Here is a 13,272-nt window from a genome sequence, read left to right as displayed (position 1 = left end):
CAGCAAGGCCATCGACAGCCTAGCAGCAGGCAAGGCTCCAGGCAGCGACAGCATCCCACCAGATCTCATCAAGCGTTGCAAAATTACCCTACCGCGCCCTTTACACGAAGTCCTCTGCCAGTGCTGTAGAGAGGGAGTTGTACTGCAAGACGTGAGAGATGCAAGGATTGTTACTCTGTACAAGAACAAGGGCGAAAGAAGCGACTGTTACACATGTTATACAAAAATAATACAGCAATACTATTCTAATAAAATATCGATGAAACAATTGCAAAGTTATGCAATAAAACGAATTGCTCACTCCGTTGTCCCAGTAAATATGTATTTGCTGGCCGAAACTTCGAAGTCACTGCGAACATAATCAACATAATCGACATAATCAACCAGGAGGGAATAACTCTCACACGTCATAGTGTTTTACGTAAATAATAATTCAAGGGAGATTACTCATTCTTTTTCTCCAGTTAGTGTTATCTCAGCCGAAACAACGCGATCACCATAGCAACTGGTTAAACCAAGCCATGACGGCGAAACTTGTGCCTCGGTCAGCTCAGTAATATCAATAACATTTACTCAAGGTACACCATTAGTAGATATTTTGTTGTTTACTACAAATTGACCAGCAATACCGAATACACACATACAAAGCTTGTGTGTATGTCTGTGTGTGTTCGTGCGTGCGTACGTGCATGTGTGTGCGTGTGTGTGTGTGTGTGTGTGTGTGTGTGTGTGTGTGTGTGTGTGTGTGTGTGTGTGTGTGTGTGTTTGTGTGTGCGTGTTTGCATATGTTCCTTGTTGATTCGAAAACTGAGATACCGATATTGACGTATGAGATATCAAAACATTCAGTAAGTTTCGGCTACCGAATAAAGTATGTGTTTTTAATAAAACTCCTTTTTACCTAAAAAATAACCTCGAAAACGAGGTCAGGTCGCACAATTTTGAAGCCCTTAGCTAAAGGAGGCAACTTTGCCTGAACAATCTTAAAATACATGGAGTCTTACCAGGGAATGAAGCTTCGAATGTAAACCTTCAACTTTATTAGCATTGTTTATTAGATTTGTGGGTATTCCATTTCAAATAATGCAAAAAGAACATAACGAGTATTTATGATGGAAAACTCAGGGTATTTATATGCACATCAAGATATAATAGTTGAGGATAAATACAGTACAATAGCAGGGTATAAAATATACTACCTTCATTAGCCCTTACTTGAGTTACAAATATAATTAAAAAGGAACTACACGTGTTTCGGTATTGGAAGATCAGAATATATGTAATCTTCAAGCTTATAATTCCACCAACACATGTTCAGGTTCATGTTTGAAAACAATGTTCAGCTATTTTAAATCTTCATAAAAATTAAGCGTTAAATAAAAAATAAAAAATTAAAAATAAACTTTACAAAATTAAGAAGTAAAAATAATACTCCAATTATGAAGAAAAGAGAGGATGAAACCAATAAACTGTCTACAGTCTGTCTACCCTATGTGAAAGGCCTCTTCGAAAAGATACAAAAGATATGCGGCCCATATGACATCAGGGCAGTATTCAAGAGCAATACAACACTTCGCAAATATCTCCTTCGTGTAAAACCACCAACAGAAGAGAATATGACCAAAAACTGCATGTACTCCATCCCATGCAGCTGTGGTAGGTTATACAAAGGCGAAACATGCCGACCCTTCAAAATAAGGGTAGAAGAACATCGCAAAGCTGTGACACGAGGAGATATTGATAAATCGGGTATAGCTGATCATGTATGGCAAAATGGAGATCACATCCCCCTGTGGGATGAAGTTAAAATAATAGACAGAGAACAACACTGGAAAATACGAAAACTAAAAGAAGCAGCACATATGCTAGGACACAACAACCTCCTAAGCAGACCGAGTGCAGATATGAATAGCATATGGGAACCGGTATTGAGGAAGGATAGAAAAATAATAGATTTATAAGCCCTAAAATTCACTCCATAATTGCCCACGGGCATATGGCGTAGTGGTTAAGAGCGCGGGCTACTAACCCCAAGATTCCGAGTTCGATTCACGGCAACTACCTGATTAATAATAATAATAATAATAATAATAATAGTAACATCGTTAGGAATGAGAACCCAGGTTCGAAATTTCCGCAAGACACCTGACGAAGGCTGGAGGGTATATCAGCCGAAACGTTGTGTTAACAACAAACAAGATGAGGACAAATATCCGTCAAATGTAAATAATGTAAATAATTCCTCATCGCTTAAATATAGAACTGTAAAAATAATAATTTATAAATATAATTATAAATTAGTATACATATACCCACTTAGAATGTCAAATATAAAATTATAAATCACGTGTAGTTCTTTTCAATTATAATTGTAACTCACGTAAGGGCTAATTAAGGTAGTATATTATATACCATGCTATTGGTTTTATCCTCAAGTATTATTTCTTAATGTGTATATAAATACCACGAGTTTTCCATCATAAATACTCGTTACGTTTTTTTTCTGCATTATCTGAAATGGAATACCCACAAATCTATTTATTGAAATCCCAATAACTGAACTATTATTAATTTTCTATTATTATATAGTTTGTATATTTATATATAAAAGTATATATAAATATATTATAACCATGACCTCATTGCATGATATGCTGATGTGGAATACACGGTATATATTTTCCATATAAAAATGCATCTTATGCTAAAGGGTGTGTACCTGATCGATTTGGAAATTCATTTTCCCACATTATTCAAAATAGTATATATATATATATATATATATATATATATATATATACATTGAGTTTTAGGAACAACAGGAAACATCGAAGATTGAAATATTTATTTTATTCATATATGAAAAAATCAGAAAGAGTACTATAAAAATTTATATTTCAAAATATACATCTGTAATTTATATACTATTCAAAATCTTTCTAGTTACATTTTTGACAATATGTATGTAATATATGTGTGTGTTAAACAATAATAACGATAACAAAGTTAGTCTTCACAAAATATGAATAAATACCATCATTACTACCCCATTACATATATATATATATATATATATATATATATATATATATATATATATATATATATATGTAATGGTGTGGTAATAATGTAAAATTAGTAATGTCCGAGCAATGGTGTTGTATCACACCATGTCATACTACAACTCCTACACAATCTGAACTGTATACCACCAGCTACATTCCTGACACACACGAACCTTACACTGCGCACTTGCATACCCCACAAGATTAATTTGGTACTCCTTAGCTCCTCCCCTCTCCTCACCCCCCTCTCCTCACCCCCACCCTTATCAATAATCGTATTGATTTCAAGGGATTTTCAAAGTTAATTCTTTTGCTTCCTCACAACAAAGAACACAAGAACAACAACTACAAGAATGGCCAGGATACAGACGACAGCGATCAGAACTCCAAGTCCCACCATCACTGTTGGGTTGGTTACAGCTGTAAAGATAAAGAAAAACATGGAATTTATATACAAACAGCAGATTATTCAAATATTTCATACATTTTTAATTTTTTATTTCAAAAATATATTTCCTTGCATGACCCGAATTCGAACTCCACATTCACTATATTGAAAGTCGTTCACGAACCTCACCCCTGGGGAATAAGAACAAACAAGGAACGAGTTATCTATGTGGTTTCTCTATTTTCTGAAATGATAACTGAATCTCCTTTGAATCACTCTGTGCTCTGCTGAAAAGTTGGAGGATATCTTATATTATTATTTATACTCCGGGAACAAAGGCCTTGAAAATTTTGGGGGAAGGGAACTGGTCTATTACATCGACCCCAGTGCATAACTGGTAACTTTCATCGACCCTGAAAGGCTGAAAGACAAAGTAGACGTCGGCGGAATTTGAACCCAGAAAGAATCGGCAGACGAAATACCGCTAAGCATTTCGACCGGGGTGCTAACGATTCTGCCAGCTTGCCGTTTTGAGACCACTTTAAATAATTATGTGTTACAAGCGCAAAGCCTGACATTTGGGGGAGGAGGATAGTCGATTACATCGACTACAGTACTCAACTGGTACTTAATTTATCGACTCCGAAAGGATGAAAGGCAAAGTCGACCTCGGCGGAATTCGAACTCAGAACGTAGCGGGAGTCGAAATAGCGTTAAGCATTTCGCCCGGTGCAAACGATTCTGCCAACTCACCACCTTGAGGCCACCTTAAATAATTTTATATCTGGTATACTATGAATGTATATAAGAAGGTACGAACATGAATTGAAAATTACCTTAAATAAATGTTATATCTGATATATCACATAATGTTATATCTGATATACAGCTATATCTGAAGAAGGTACGATCATGAAATGAAAATCATCCACGTCCGGAACCTTCTATGATCTAATTTACATTTCTCTTTATTTGTTTTGGTGAAACAATCTTTCGACATTGGATCATATCATTCAGTCACGTAGTTTGCAAGGAACCACGGTCGATATCCATCCATCCATATATATATATATATATATATATATATATATATATATATGTGTGTGTGTGTGTGTGTGTGTGTGTGTGTGTGTGTGTGTGTGTGTGTGTGTGTGTGTGTGTGTGTGGCTGTGTCTGTACACCACAACACTTGACAGAGGTTTTGGTGTATTTACCGAGACCGTAAATTTTGCTGTTCGGCAAAATAAACCGATAGAATAAGCACTGGGAAAAATTTCTTCAAGGCGGTGCTCCGGCAAGGCCGCGGTCTAATGACTTTCTATCTCTCACTTTCTCTCTTTCTCTATTTCTCTCTCGGTCTATTTCCCTATGTCCCTCTCTCTCGCTCATACTTTTTAGAAACATAAGTCATGCTACAGTGCATCTCGTTCACAAGAAAAGCACAACCCCCGCCCCATATTCAATCTCATAACTGTTCATGTATGGTACATATTTATTTTTAAAATCAACAGATAATCTGTGATAAATAAACATAGAATAAGAGACAAAACTAGAGAAAAAAGATAAAAGAAGAAGCGTAAAACATACCAGCGTTTTCATTTTCATATCTTTGTCTATCTCTATATTCACTACTTGAGTGCGTGTGGTCATCACTTTCTTTATCATTATCTTTCTGTATTTGTTTCTCTTTATGTTCATCACTTTTGTCCATGTGGTCATCCTTTTCAGTAACTTCTTTCATATTATAAACCGGCTTCCCGAAACCACGACACTGTGGGAAATTGTCCGGCACTTTTGGAAACTGAGCAAAAGATTCGTTAAGGACCATAGCCATTCCATCCATACTGTGTAATTCAATATGGCAGTGCACAAACCACATTCCAGGATTGTCAGCCCGTATTCTCACAACAGCGTATCCACCTGTAGGGACCATAATTGTATCCTTTCGAGGAGCGTTTCGTAAATTCATTCCAGGGATGTTGTCTCCTTCCCAGTTGCTGTTTGACCAAGCTGCATCGTTACAATAGTTCATTTTCGGATCACCTCTGCAATCAATATCTTTAGTATCATGTATTATTTCTCCCGCCGTTTCATTGTATTTCGCGAAACCCAGCTTAACTACATAAAATGAATGTCCGTGCATGTGTATGGGGTGGGAGAATCCTTTACCTTTTCCTAGGTTTGTCATTACAATCTGGACAGTATTATCGGGTATCGGACTTAAGGTGTAAGTACAATGGCACACTTTGTCAACACCACATTTGGTACTATCGCACCAAGTCTTTACTTCGTTCGATTGTGTTAAAAGGTTTACACCGGCTTCCTTGAACGCCCGTCCATTTACTGATGAAGGTGTGTGTCCAGGTTCACCAGGAAATGCAAAATTTAAAAAATGCTCCTCAAACTTCCCAGGCCGGAAAGGAGGTACCACATCTGGATAATTAGACTCTAAGTCACCAAAGGTTAAACATGGTTTATCACTTTTATAGGTATCATAAAGAAAGGGACAGTTCAATAAAGTGCAGTTCTTTTGCTGAACGCAGTCAGAAACAGTGGAGTTAGGTTCTTCGACCGGTGCACCCTTATATCGAAGAATCGCTTCAAATGAGTTATTTCTGTCTATTTCCAGCGTCTTCCCACGGATCCAGTAATTTCCGACAGAGTTATTTGCATGTATTGTGAAGTCAAATCTCTCGCCCGGGTTGATGACAAAGTAATCAACAGGTGATGGTTTTAGTTCATAACCATCAGAGGCAACGACTACCATCTGGTGACCATCAACAGATACTTCAAACGGGTAAAGGGACCCTGCAGCGATCACTCTAAAACGATAGTGTTTACCTGATTCTACTTCAAAGACAGACAGTGGGGCCCCATTGTGTTTCCTTGATACATCATAATAGCGGCCTCGACCATTCACAAGACCAGAATGGAAATTAAAAAGACTAAAAAGCGCTCCAGCAGCGGATCTAGAATTTGTAACTTGTTTTCCATTCAAATAAACTCCGTAAACCATTTTTATAAAACTCATATCGGAATCCCATTCATGATTGTAGTCTGAGATTACCATTATATGCTCTTCCATTTTAGGTTTTGTCTTTTCGTGAAGTATTAAAGCACCAAATTCTCCCATGGTACGCTGTGACCCAGTATGAGAATGGTACCAATAAGTCCCAGTTTGTGTAATATTAAATTCATATCTGAACGACTGACCAGGTAGAATAGGGCATTGTGTAACCCAAGCTACGCCATCCATATGTGATGTTCCTCTTTGATGCAAGCCGTGCCAATGTATTGTCGTAACTTCTGAGTATAAATGGTTTTCTACATCAATAATAACTCTTTGACCTTTATAAACTTCTATTGTTGGTCCTGGAACCGTGCCATTAACTGCAATCACCTTCATTGGCTGAAAGTAACCATCCATAGTAATAACTTCATCAGTTGGTATCGGCTGAGCATCCGTAAAATTAGTGACGTCATATCTGTAGAGTTTTCCATTGTAGGGTTTTACCAGGGTACGATTTACTAACATAGTTAATTTATACGAAATTATCAGCTTAAACTCACACACGTCGTCTTCCATACGACATGTACGAGAGTAAACTAATGGTGAGAAGAGACCCAGGAGGAATACAATTACGTTGGAGTGAATCATAGTTGAACCAGTGAGTGCAGATATCTGAAATCACAAAATATAAATATGAGAAACACTGAAATCATCAAATACAATTAAATCATGAAATATTTGTATGTTTTAAAGACGGAAGAATACCAACATATTAAAGAGAAGAAATGAAAGTAAAACTCTGTGTGACAGGTGGACGACAGAGAGATCAATATTGCTTTGTTAGTAGGACATCCTTTCTCTACCTCATCATTTAGACTCCATCACTGCAATTGACACCCCTTAAAGCTTTATATCTCTCTCCATAACCCCATCACGCCTTCTATCTTTCTACATTCTAATATCTTTCTCTCTCTTTCACCCTTATCCTCCCGTTCCTACCTTCTTATTATATTCACTGACCTTTCTGGTACACTTTCCCTTATCTCTATTTTTGCATTCCTTTTTCCTTTCTTTTCTTTATTCCTTTTATTATTTTCTTCTTCCTTTTTTCTTCTATTTCTCCCTCTCACTTTTCTTTTCTTTTTTCCCTCTTCCTTTATTCCTCTCTTCCTGTTTTCGATTTGACCTTACTAGTGCATTCCCTACTTTTGGGTCACTTTAAACAGAACCCATGATTCAATAACACTGTGTATAAACTCTGTGTCTGGAATGACCAATTTCAAAGACTGTTGGTTTTTACTCATAGGGTATTGGAATCTTAATAATGGATTTACAAAGGCAATGACCAATCTTAAAGACTATTACTCACAGGGTATTGGAATCTTATATGTATACCATTCTGCCTAAACAATGGATTTACAAATACAATATCCCTGCATTCACTCTTTATTTCCTATCTTATCTAAACTAACTATTGCTTAACCATCTTCTCACACCGTCTCCGATGAAGGGATATGATAGACATTCTGGAAACAGCTGTCAGACCTTCTATTTATACATGTTCGATAATGTACACAGCCTTGGTGTTTTGTCTCATTACAAAAATTATATATATATATATATATATATATATATATATATATATATATAAGGATTTACTTCTTCCTTTCTTTTCTTTATTCCTTTTATTTCTTCGCCATGATAGATCGCTAGCCACTACACATTTTTTTCTCTCCTTGCTTCTTTCTGTGTTCCTTTCTGTAGAAGAGCGTAGGCTCGAAACGTTAAAGACTTTTTCAATTCCCGAGCGTTATACTAATACAGCTGTTTGTTTTCTGCACTACCTGTCTTCGTCTGTTGTTGTTTTTTTCTTGTGAATTCTCCCTATATATATATATATATATATATATACATACACAAAGAGATGGGAGAGAGTGCCAGAGAGTTCAAAATATAAAGGAAAAATCCAGGGGAATAATTACAAGGTAGCTAAATATTGCTTAAGTGTTTCAGGATTTAAATCCAGGATAGTAAGTCGTATTTAGTAGAAAATAGGAAAATTGAATAAGGAGACGAACTCTCGGGATGTTGTTAAACCATTTATATCGTGAATTCTTCTACATACGTGAATTCTTCTAATAATACTATTAACCCTATTAACGCTAACATTAACAATAATCTCTCCTTAAATGGTAACAACAACACAACCAACCTTTGCAATTGTAGCCCTGGTAAGACCTGTGTTCTAAATGGAAACTGCAGAATTAAAAACACCGTTTACCGATGCAAGTTATTTCTGGTAACAAAGATTATTTTCTATATTGGATTATCCTCAGCATTTTTGAAATCCCGTCTGGCCAACCACCTCTCTACCTTTAAATACAATCGTAAGCGGAACTCTACAGAAATCAATAAACTAATTTGGGAACTCAAGATTCTTTCTAGATCTTTCCTTATGATAAAGGGAAATCATTCTATTCTTTATGCACGGAAGAGCAGTATTTTATTCTCTTCTCTAAACTTGAATTGGTAAACAAATTTACAGAGACAGTTTACAAATGTATTCATGGGAAAAAAACAGTTTTAGTTCTTTCAAATAATATCATCTCGTAACGTAATAATATTTTTTGCAAATTTTCTTTTCTTTATTCTTCCATCTAAATTCCCATAACCTTTCCTCCCACTTCTTGACTTTTTATGTATACAATTCGCCTATTCCTCTTCACTCTCTCTTTCTACCTCCTGTTTTTTTTTCTCTCTATATATTTCTATTCCTTTTCTCCTTCTCTCACGCAATCTAGTTAATTACCTTAGAACCATTTTAAATTTCTAAACTTCCCTGACTACCCGGCTTTCCAAATATGCTTATGCGTATATACCCGTTTTTGCTATCGTATATATGTATATTTTCGGTGAGCACAATGATGTATATGTGCTTAGTGAGTGTGTGTACTGGTTTGTTATAGTGTGTTTGTGTCTGTCGATGTTTTGTGATGTGTGTGCCCTTCCGTATGCGTGTGAGCCCCCATAACCAAATAATAATTTCTGCAAATTTTCTATTTTTTTCTTCCATCTTATTACCCATAATCTTTCACCCATTCCCCTTCTTTCCGTTCTTTTCATGCTTTTTTTTTATATTTCCAATTTGTCCATTCCTCTCCCACACTCTCTCTTTCTCTTTTATTTTGTTTTATGCTTCCTTTCTTTCCCCCTCCCAACCTTTCTATACATCTCTCACATTATCTAGTTCGTTTCGATAACGTAATTTTAAATTTCTAGCGTCCCCTGTTCGTATGTAAGTATTTTGTGAATGAACAATAGCGTAACGTGTACGTGCTTAAGTAAGTGTGTGTATGTGTCTACCATTATGTGTTTGGGTCTATCGACGTTTTGGGAAGTGTATGCTCTCGTGTATGTATATGATCGTGTGTTTATGTGTATAAGTATGAGATCGTAAACGTTTACTTTAGCGTAAGTATGTTTCTATGCTGTTGCTGCGAGAATATGCACGAGCATATGTATAGATATACATGCATATGTCTGTGAATATATTTCTGGCTATGTATGTTTGTATGTAATTGAATATATATGTATGTGTGTCTGTGTATATGTATAAGTATGCATTTATGTATATGTATATGTTTATATATATAAAAGATATATATGTATATGTATATATATATATATATATATACATATATATATATATATATATATATATATATATATATATATATATATATATATATATATATATATATATATATATATATATATATATATATATATATATATATATATATATATAATCAAATAATAAGCAACACGGATTTCAAAAGTGATTCGCATAAGTACCATATTCAAGCCTTGAATCTATATATATATATATATATATATATGTATATGTATATTTTACATATACATATAGATATATATATTTATGTGCATGTGTATGTATGTTAATGCGTGTGTATGTGTATGTATATTAATGCGTATGTATGTATATGTGTTTGTATACGTTTGTGTTTTTCTGTAGGCATATAATGATTATATTTACACGTCACATTTTTGAGTGTGTGTATGCGTGTGTGCATATGAATGTAAATACGTAGAAGAAGTCAAGATATACATGGTTTAACAACATCCCCAGAATACTTGGAGACCAAACGAGAAACATATATATATATATCATCATCATCATCATCATCGTCGTTTAACGTCCGCTTTCCATGCTAGCATGGGTTGGACGATTTGACTGAGGACTGGTGAAACCGGATGGCAACACCAGGCTCCAATCTAATTTGGCAGAGTTTCTACAGCTGGATGTCCTTCCTAACGCCAACCACTCAGAGAGTGTAGTGGGTGCTTTTACGTGTCACCCGCACGAAAACGGCCACGCTCGAAATGGTGTCTTTTATGTGCCACCCGCACATATATATATACTTTATTTAAAAGCAGCAGAAATATAACAAGAAACTGTTACTCGGAGTTTCCCGTTCCCGTTCAACGGACACCATTTCTAACAAAACTGTCCGATGAACGGGAACGTGAAACTCCGAGTAACAATTTTTTGTTATATTTCTGCTGCTTTTAAATAAAGCATGTCACTCTACCTCTGGTATTTGAGTACTCTTTTCGCCACATTTTGTTGCACATTTATGTGCTTACTCCGGTATATATATATATATATATATATATATACATACATACATATATGTATATATATACACATATATACGCATATATACATACATACACATATATACACACACATATATATATACATATACATGCATATATATATGTATATATATACATATATATACATACATATATTTATATATATATATATATATATATATATATATATAATGTTCTCTATGTGGCTCGTGTGTTCTCGTCTACGTTTGTGTGCAATGTCCTGTACCCAGATATGCACCTATACATACAGGTGGATGTCGGTATGCACATACCTGTACGTATATATGCATATACTCATTTACTTTTGTTTTTACATGATTGAACGCAGCGTCTCACAAAAATTGTAAGTAGTTCGTAAACTTATCCTCCGACGCTACTCTCTCTCTCTCTCTCTCTCTCTCTCTCTCTCTCTCTCTCTCTCTCTCTCTCTTTCCTTTCTCCCCCCCCTCGTTCTTCCTCTGTACTACTACGTATCTCGCCTTACCCCTCTTGTTCTTCCTCTGTTACTACTACGTATCTCCTTTTCCCCCTCGTATTTCCTCTCTTTCTTTTTTCCTCTCGTTGCTCACCATTCTTCTACTTCCTCCCTCTCTTTCTCCCTCTACCACTCTCTCTCTCTTCCCTTTACACCGGCATGGTCACATGCTTCCGGTCAATAATCCTTTCCTTCTTTGGCTTTCGCCAAGTAACACACGCTACCACTGTCTCTCTCGGTTCCGTGCCTCATCGCGTTCATACACACATAATTTTTCTCGTCTGGCCGTAAAGCCTTCTGTTTGTTTTCCTGTCTTGTTTTTCGTCCGCCACTACATTCCTCCATGGCTAGATTTAATTTGCGTATACAGATTTAATCTGCGATCCATGGGACGAGCCGTTTTAACGTTGCGTCCTGCCCGAAGCTCGTCGAAACGCCGGTGTTAAAACGTGGGTAGCTGAAGAAGTAGAATGTTCTCTATGTGGCTCGTGTGTTCTCGTCTACGTTTGTGTGCAATGTCCTGTACCCAGATATGCACCTATACATACAGGTGGATGTCGGTATGCACATACCTGTACGTATATATGCATATACTCATTTACTTTTGTTTTTACATGATTGAACGCAGCGTCTCACAAAAATTGTAAGTAGTTCGTAAACTTATCCTCCGACGCTACTCTCTCTCTCTCTCTCTCTCTCTCTCTCTCTCTCTCTCTCTCTCTCTCTCTCTCTCTTTCCTTTCTCCCCCCCCTCGTTCTTCCTCTGTACTACTACGTATCTCGCCTTACCCCTCTTGTTCTTCCTCTGTTACTACTACGTATCTCCTTTTCCCCCTCGTATTTCCTCTCTTTCTTTTTTCCTCTCGTTGCTCACCATTCTTCTACTTCCTCCCTCTCTTTCTCCCTCTACCACTCTCTCTCTCTTCCCTTTACACCGGCATGGTCACATGCTTCCGGTCAATAATCCTTTCCTTCTTTGGCTTTCGCCAAGTAACACACGCTACCACTGTCTCTCTCGGTTCCGTGCCTCATCGCGTTCATACACACATAATTTTTCTCGTCTGGCCGTAAAGCCTTCTGTTTGTTTTCCTGTCTTGTTTTTCGTCCGCCACTACATTCCTCCATGGCTAGATTTAATTTGCGTATACAGATTTAATCTGCGATCCATGGGACGAGCCGTTTTAACGTTGCGTCCTGCCCGAAGCTCGTCGAAACGCCGGTGTTAAAACGTGGGTAGCTGAAGAAGTAGAATGTTCTCTATGTGGCTCGTGTGTTCTCGTCTACGTTTGTGTGCAATGTCCTGTACCCAGATATGCACCTATACATACAGGTGGATGTCGGTATGCACATACCTGTACGTATATATGCATATACTCATTTACTTTTGTTTATATATATATATATATATATATATATATATATATATATATATATGTATATTTGTATATTTATATCTTTATATCAAAAATATGTATGGATACTCACATTTTTCTCTCTGTCAGAAGACCACTGAATGCAGCTACCTTAATTTGTTACGAACACATCTTTTTTACTAATTACTATGGCGCAACCTTTCTGATTAAAATCATTTATATTAGGTTACCAGGTCTATTTATATGCGTCATGCTATATGT

At 36.3% G+C, this 13,272-nt stretch overlaps 1 protein-coding gene across 1 annotated transcript in view; it reads right to left on the bottom strand.

Moving 5' to 3' along the window:
- Window positions 1–2,890: 2,890 nt before the first annotated feature.
- The window catches only part of LOC106881494 (uncharacterized), a 17,314-nt gene continuing 6,932 nt past the window's right edge, over window positions 2,891–13,272 (bottom strand). Inside the window, exons 3-4 of the mRNA XM_052974025.2 lie at window positions 5,041–7,135; window positions 2,891–3,485 (exon numbers count right to left, since the gene is read on the bottom strand). Coding sequence (XP_052829985.1) covers window positions 3,367–3,485; window positions 5,041–7,135 — 2,214 coding nt within the window. The 3' untranslated portion in view covers window positions 2,891–3,366. The remainder of the gene's footprint in view (window positions 3,486–5,040; window positions 7,136–13,272) is intronic.

Source organism: Octopus bimaculoides, chromosome 16 (assembly GCF_046866305.1).
Source record: "Octopus bimaculoides isolate indiv1 chromosome 16, ASM4686630v1, whole genome shotgun sequence".
Taxonomy (NCBI): domain Eukaryota; kingdom Metazoa; phylum Mollusca; class Cephalopoda; order Octopoda; family Octopodidae; genus Octopus; species Octopus bimaculoides.
This window is presented reverse-complemented; position numbering and strand designations above follow the sequence as displayed.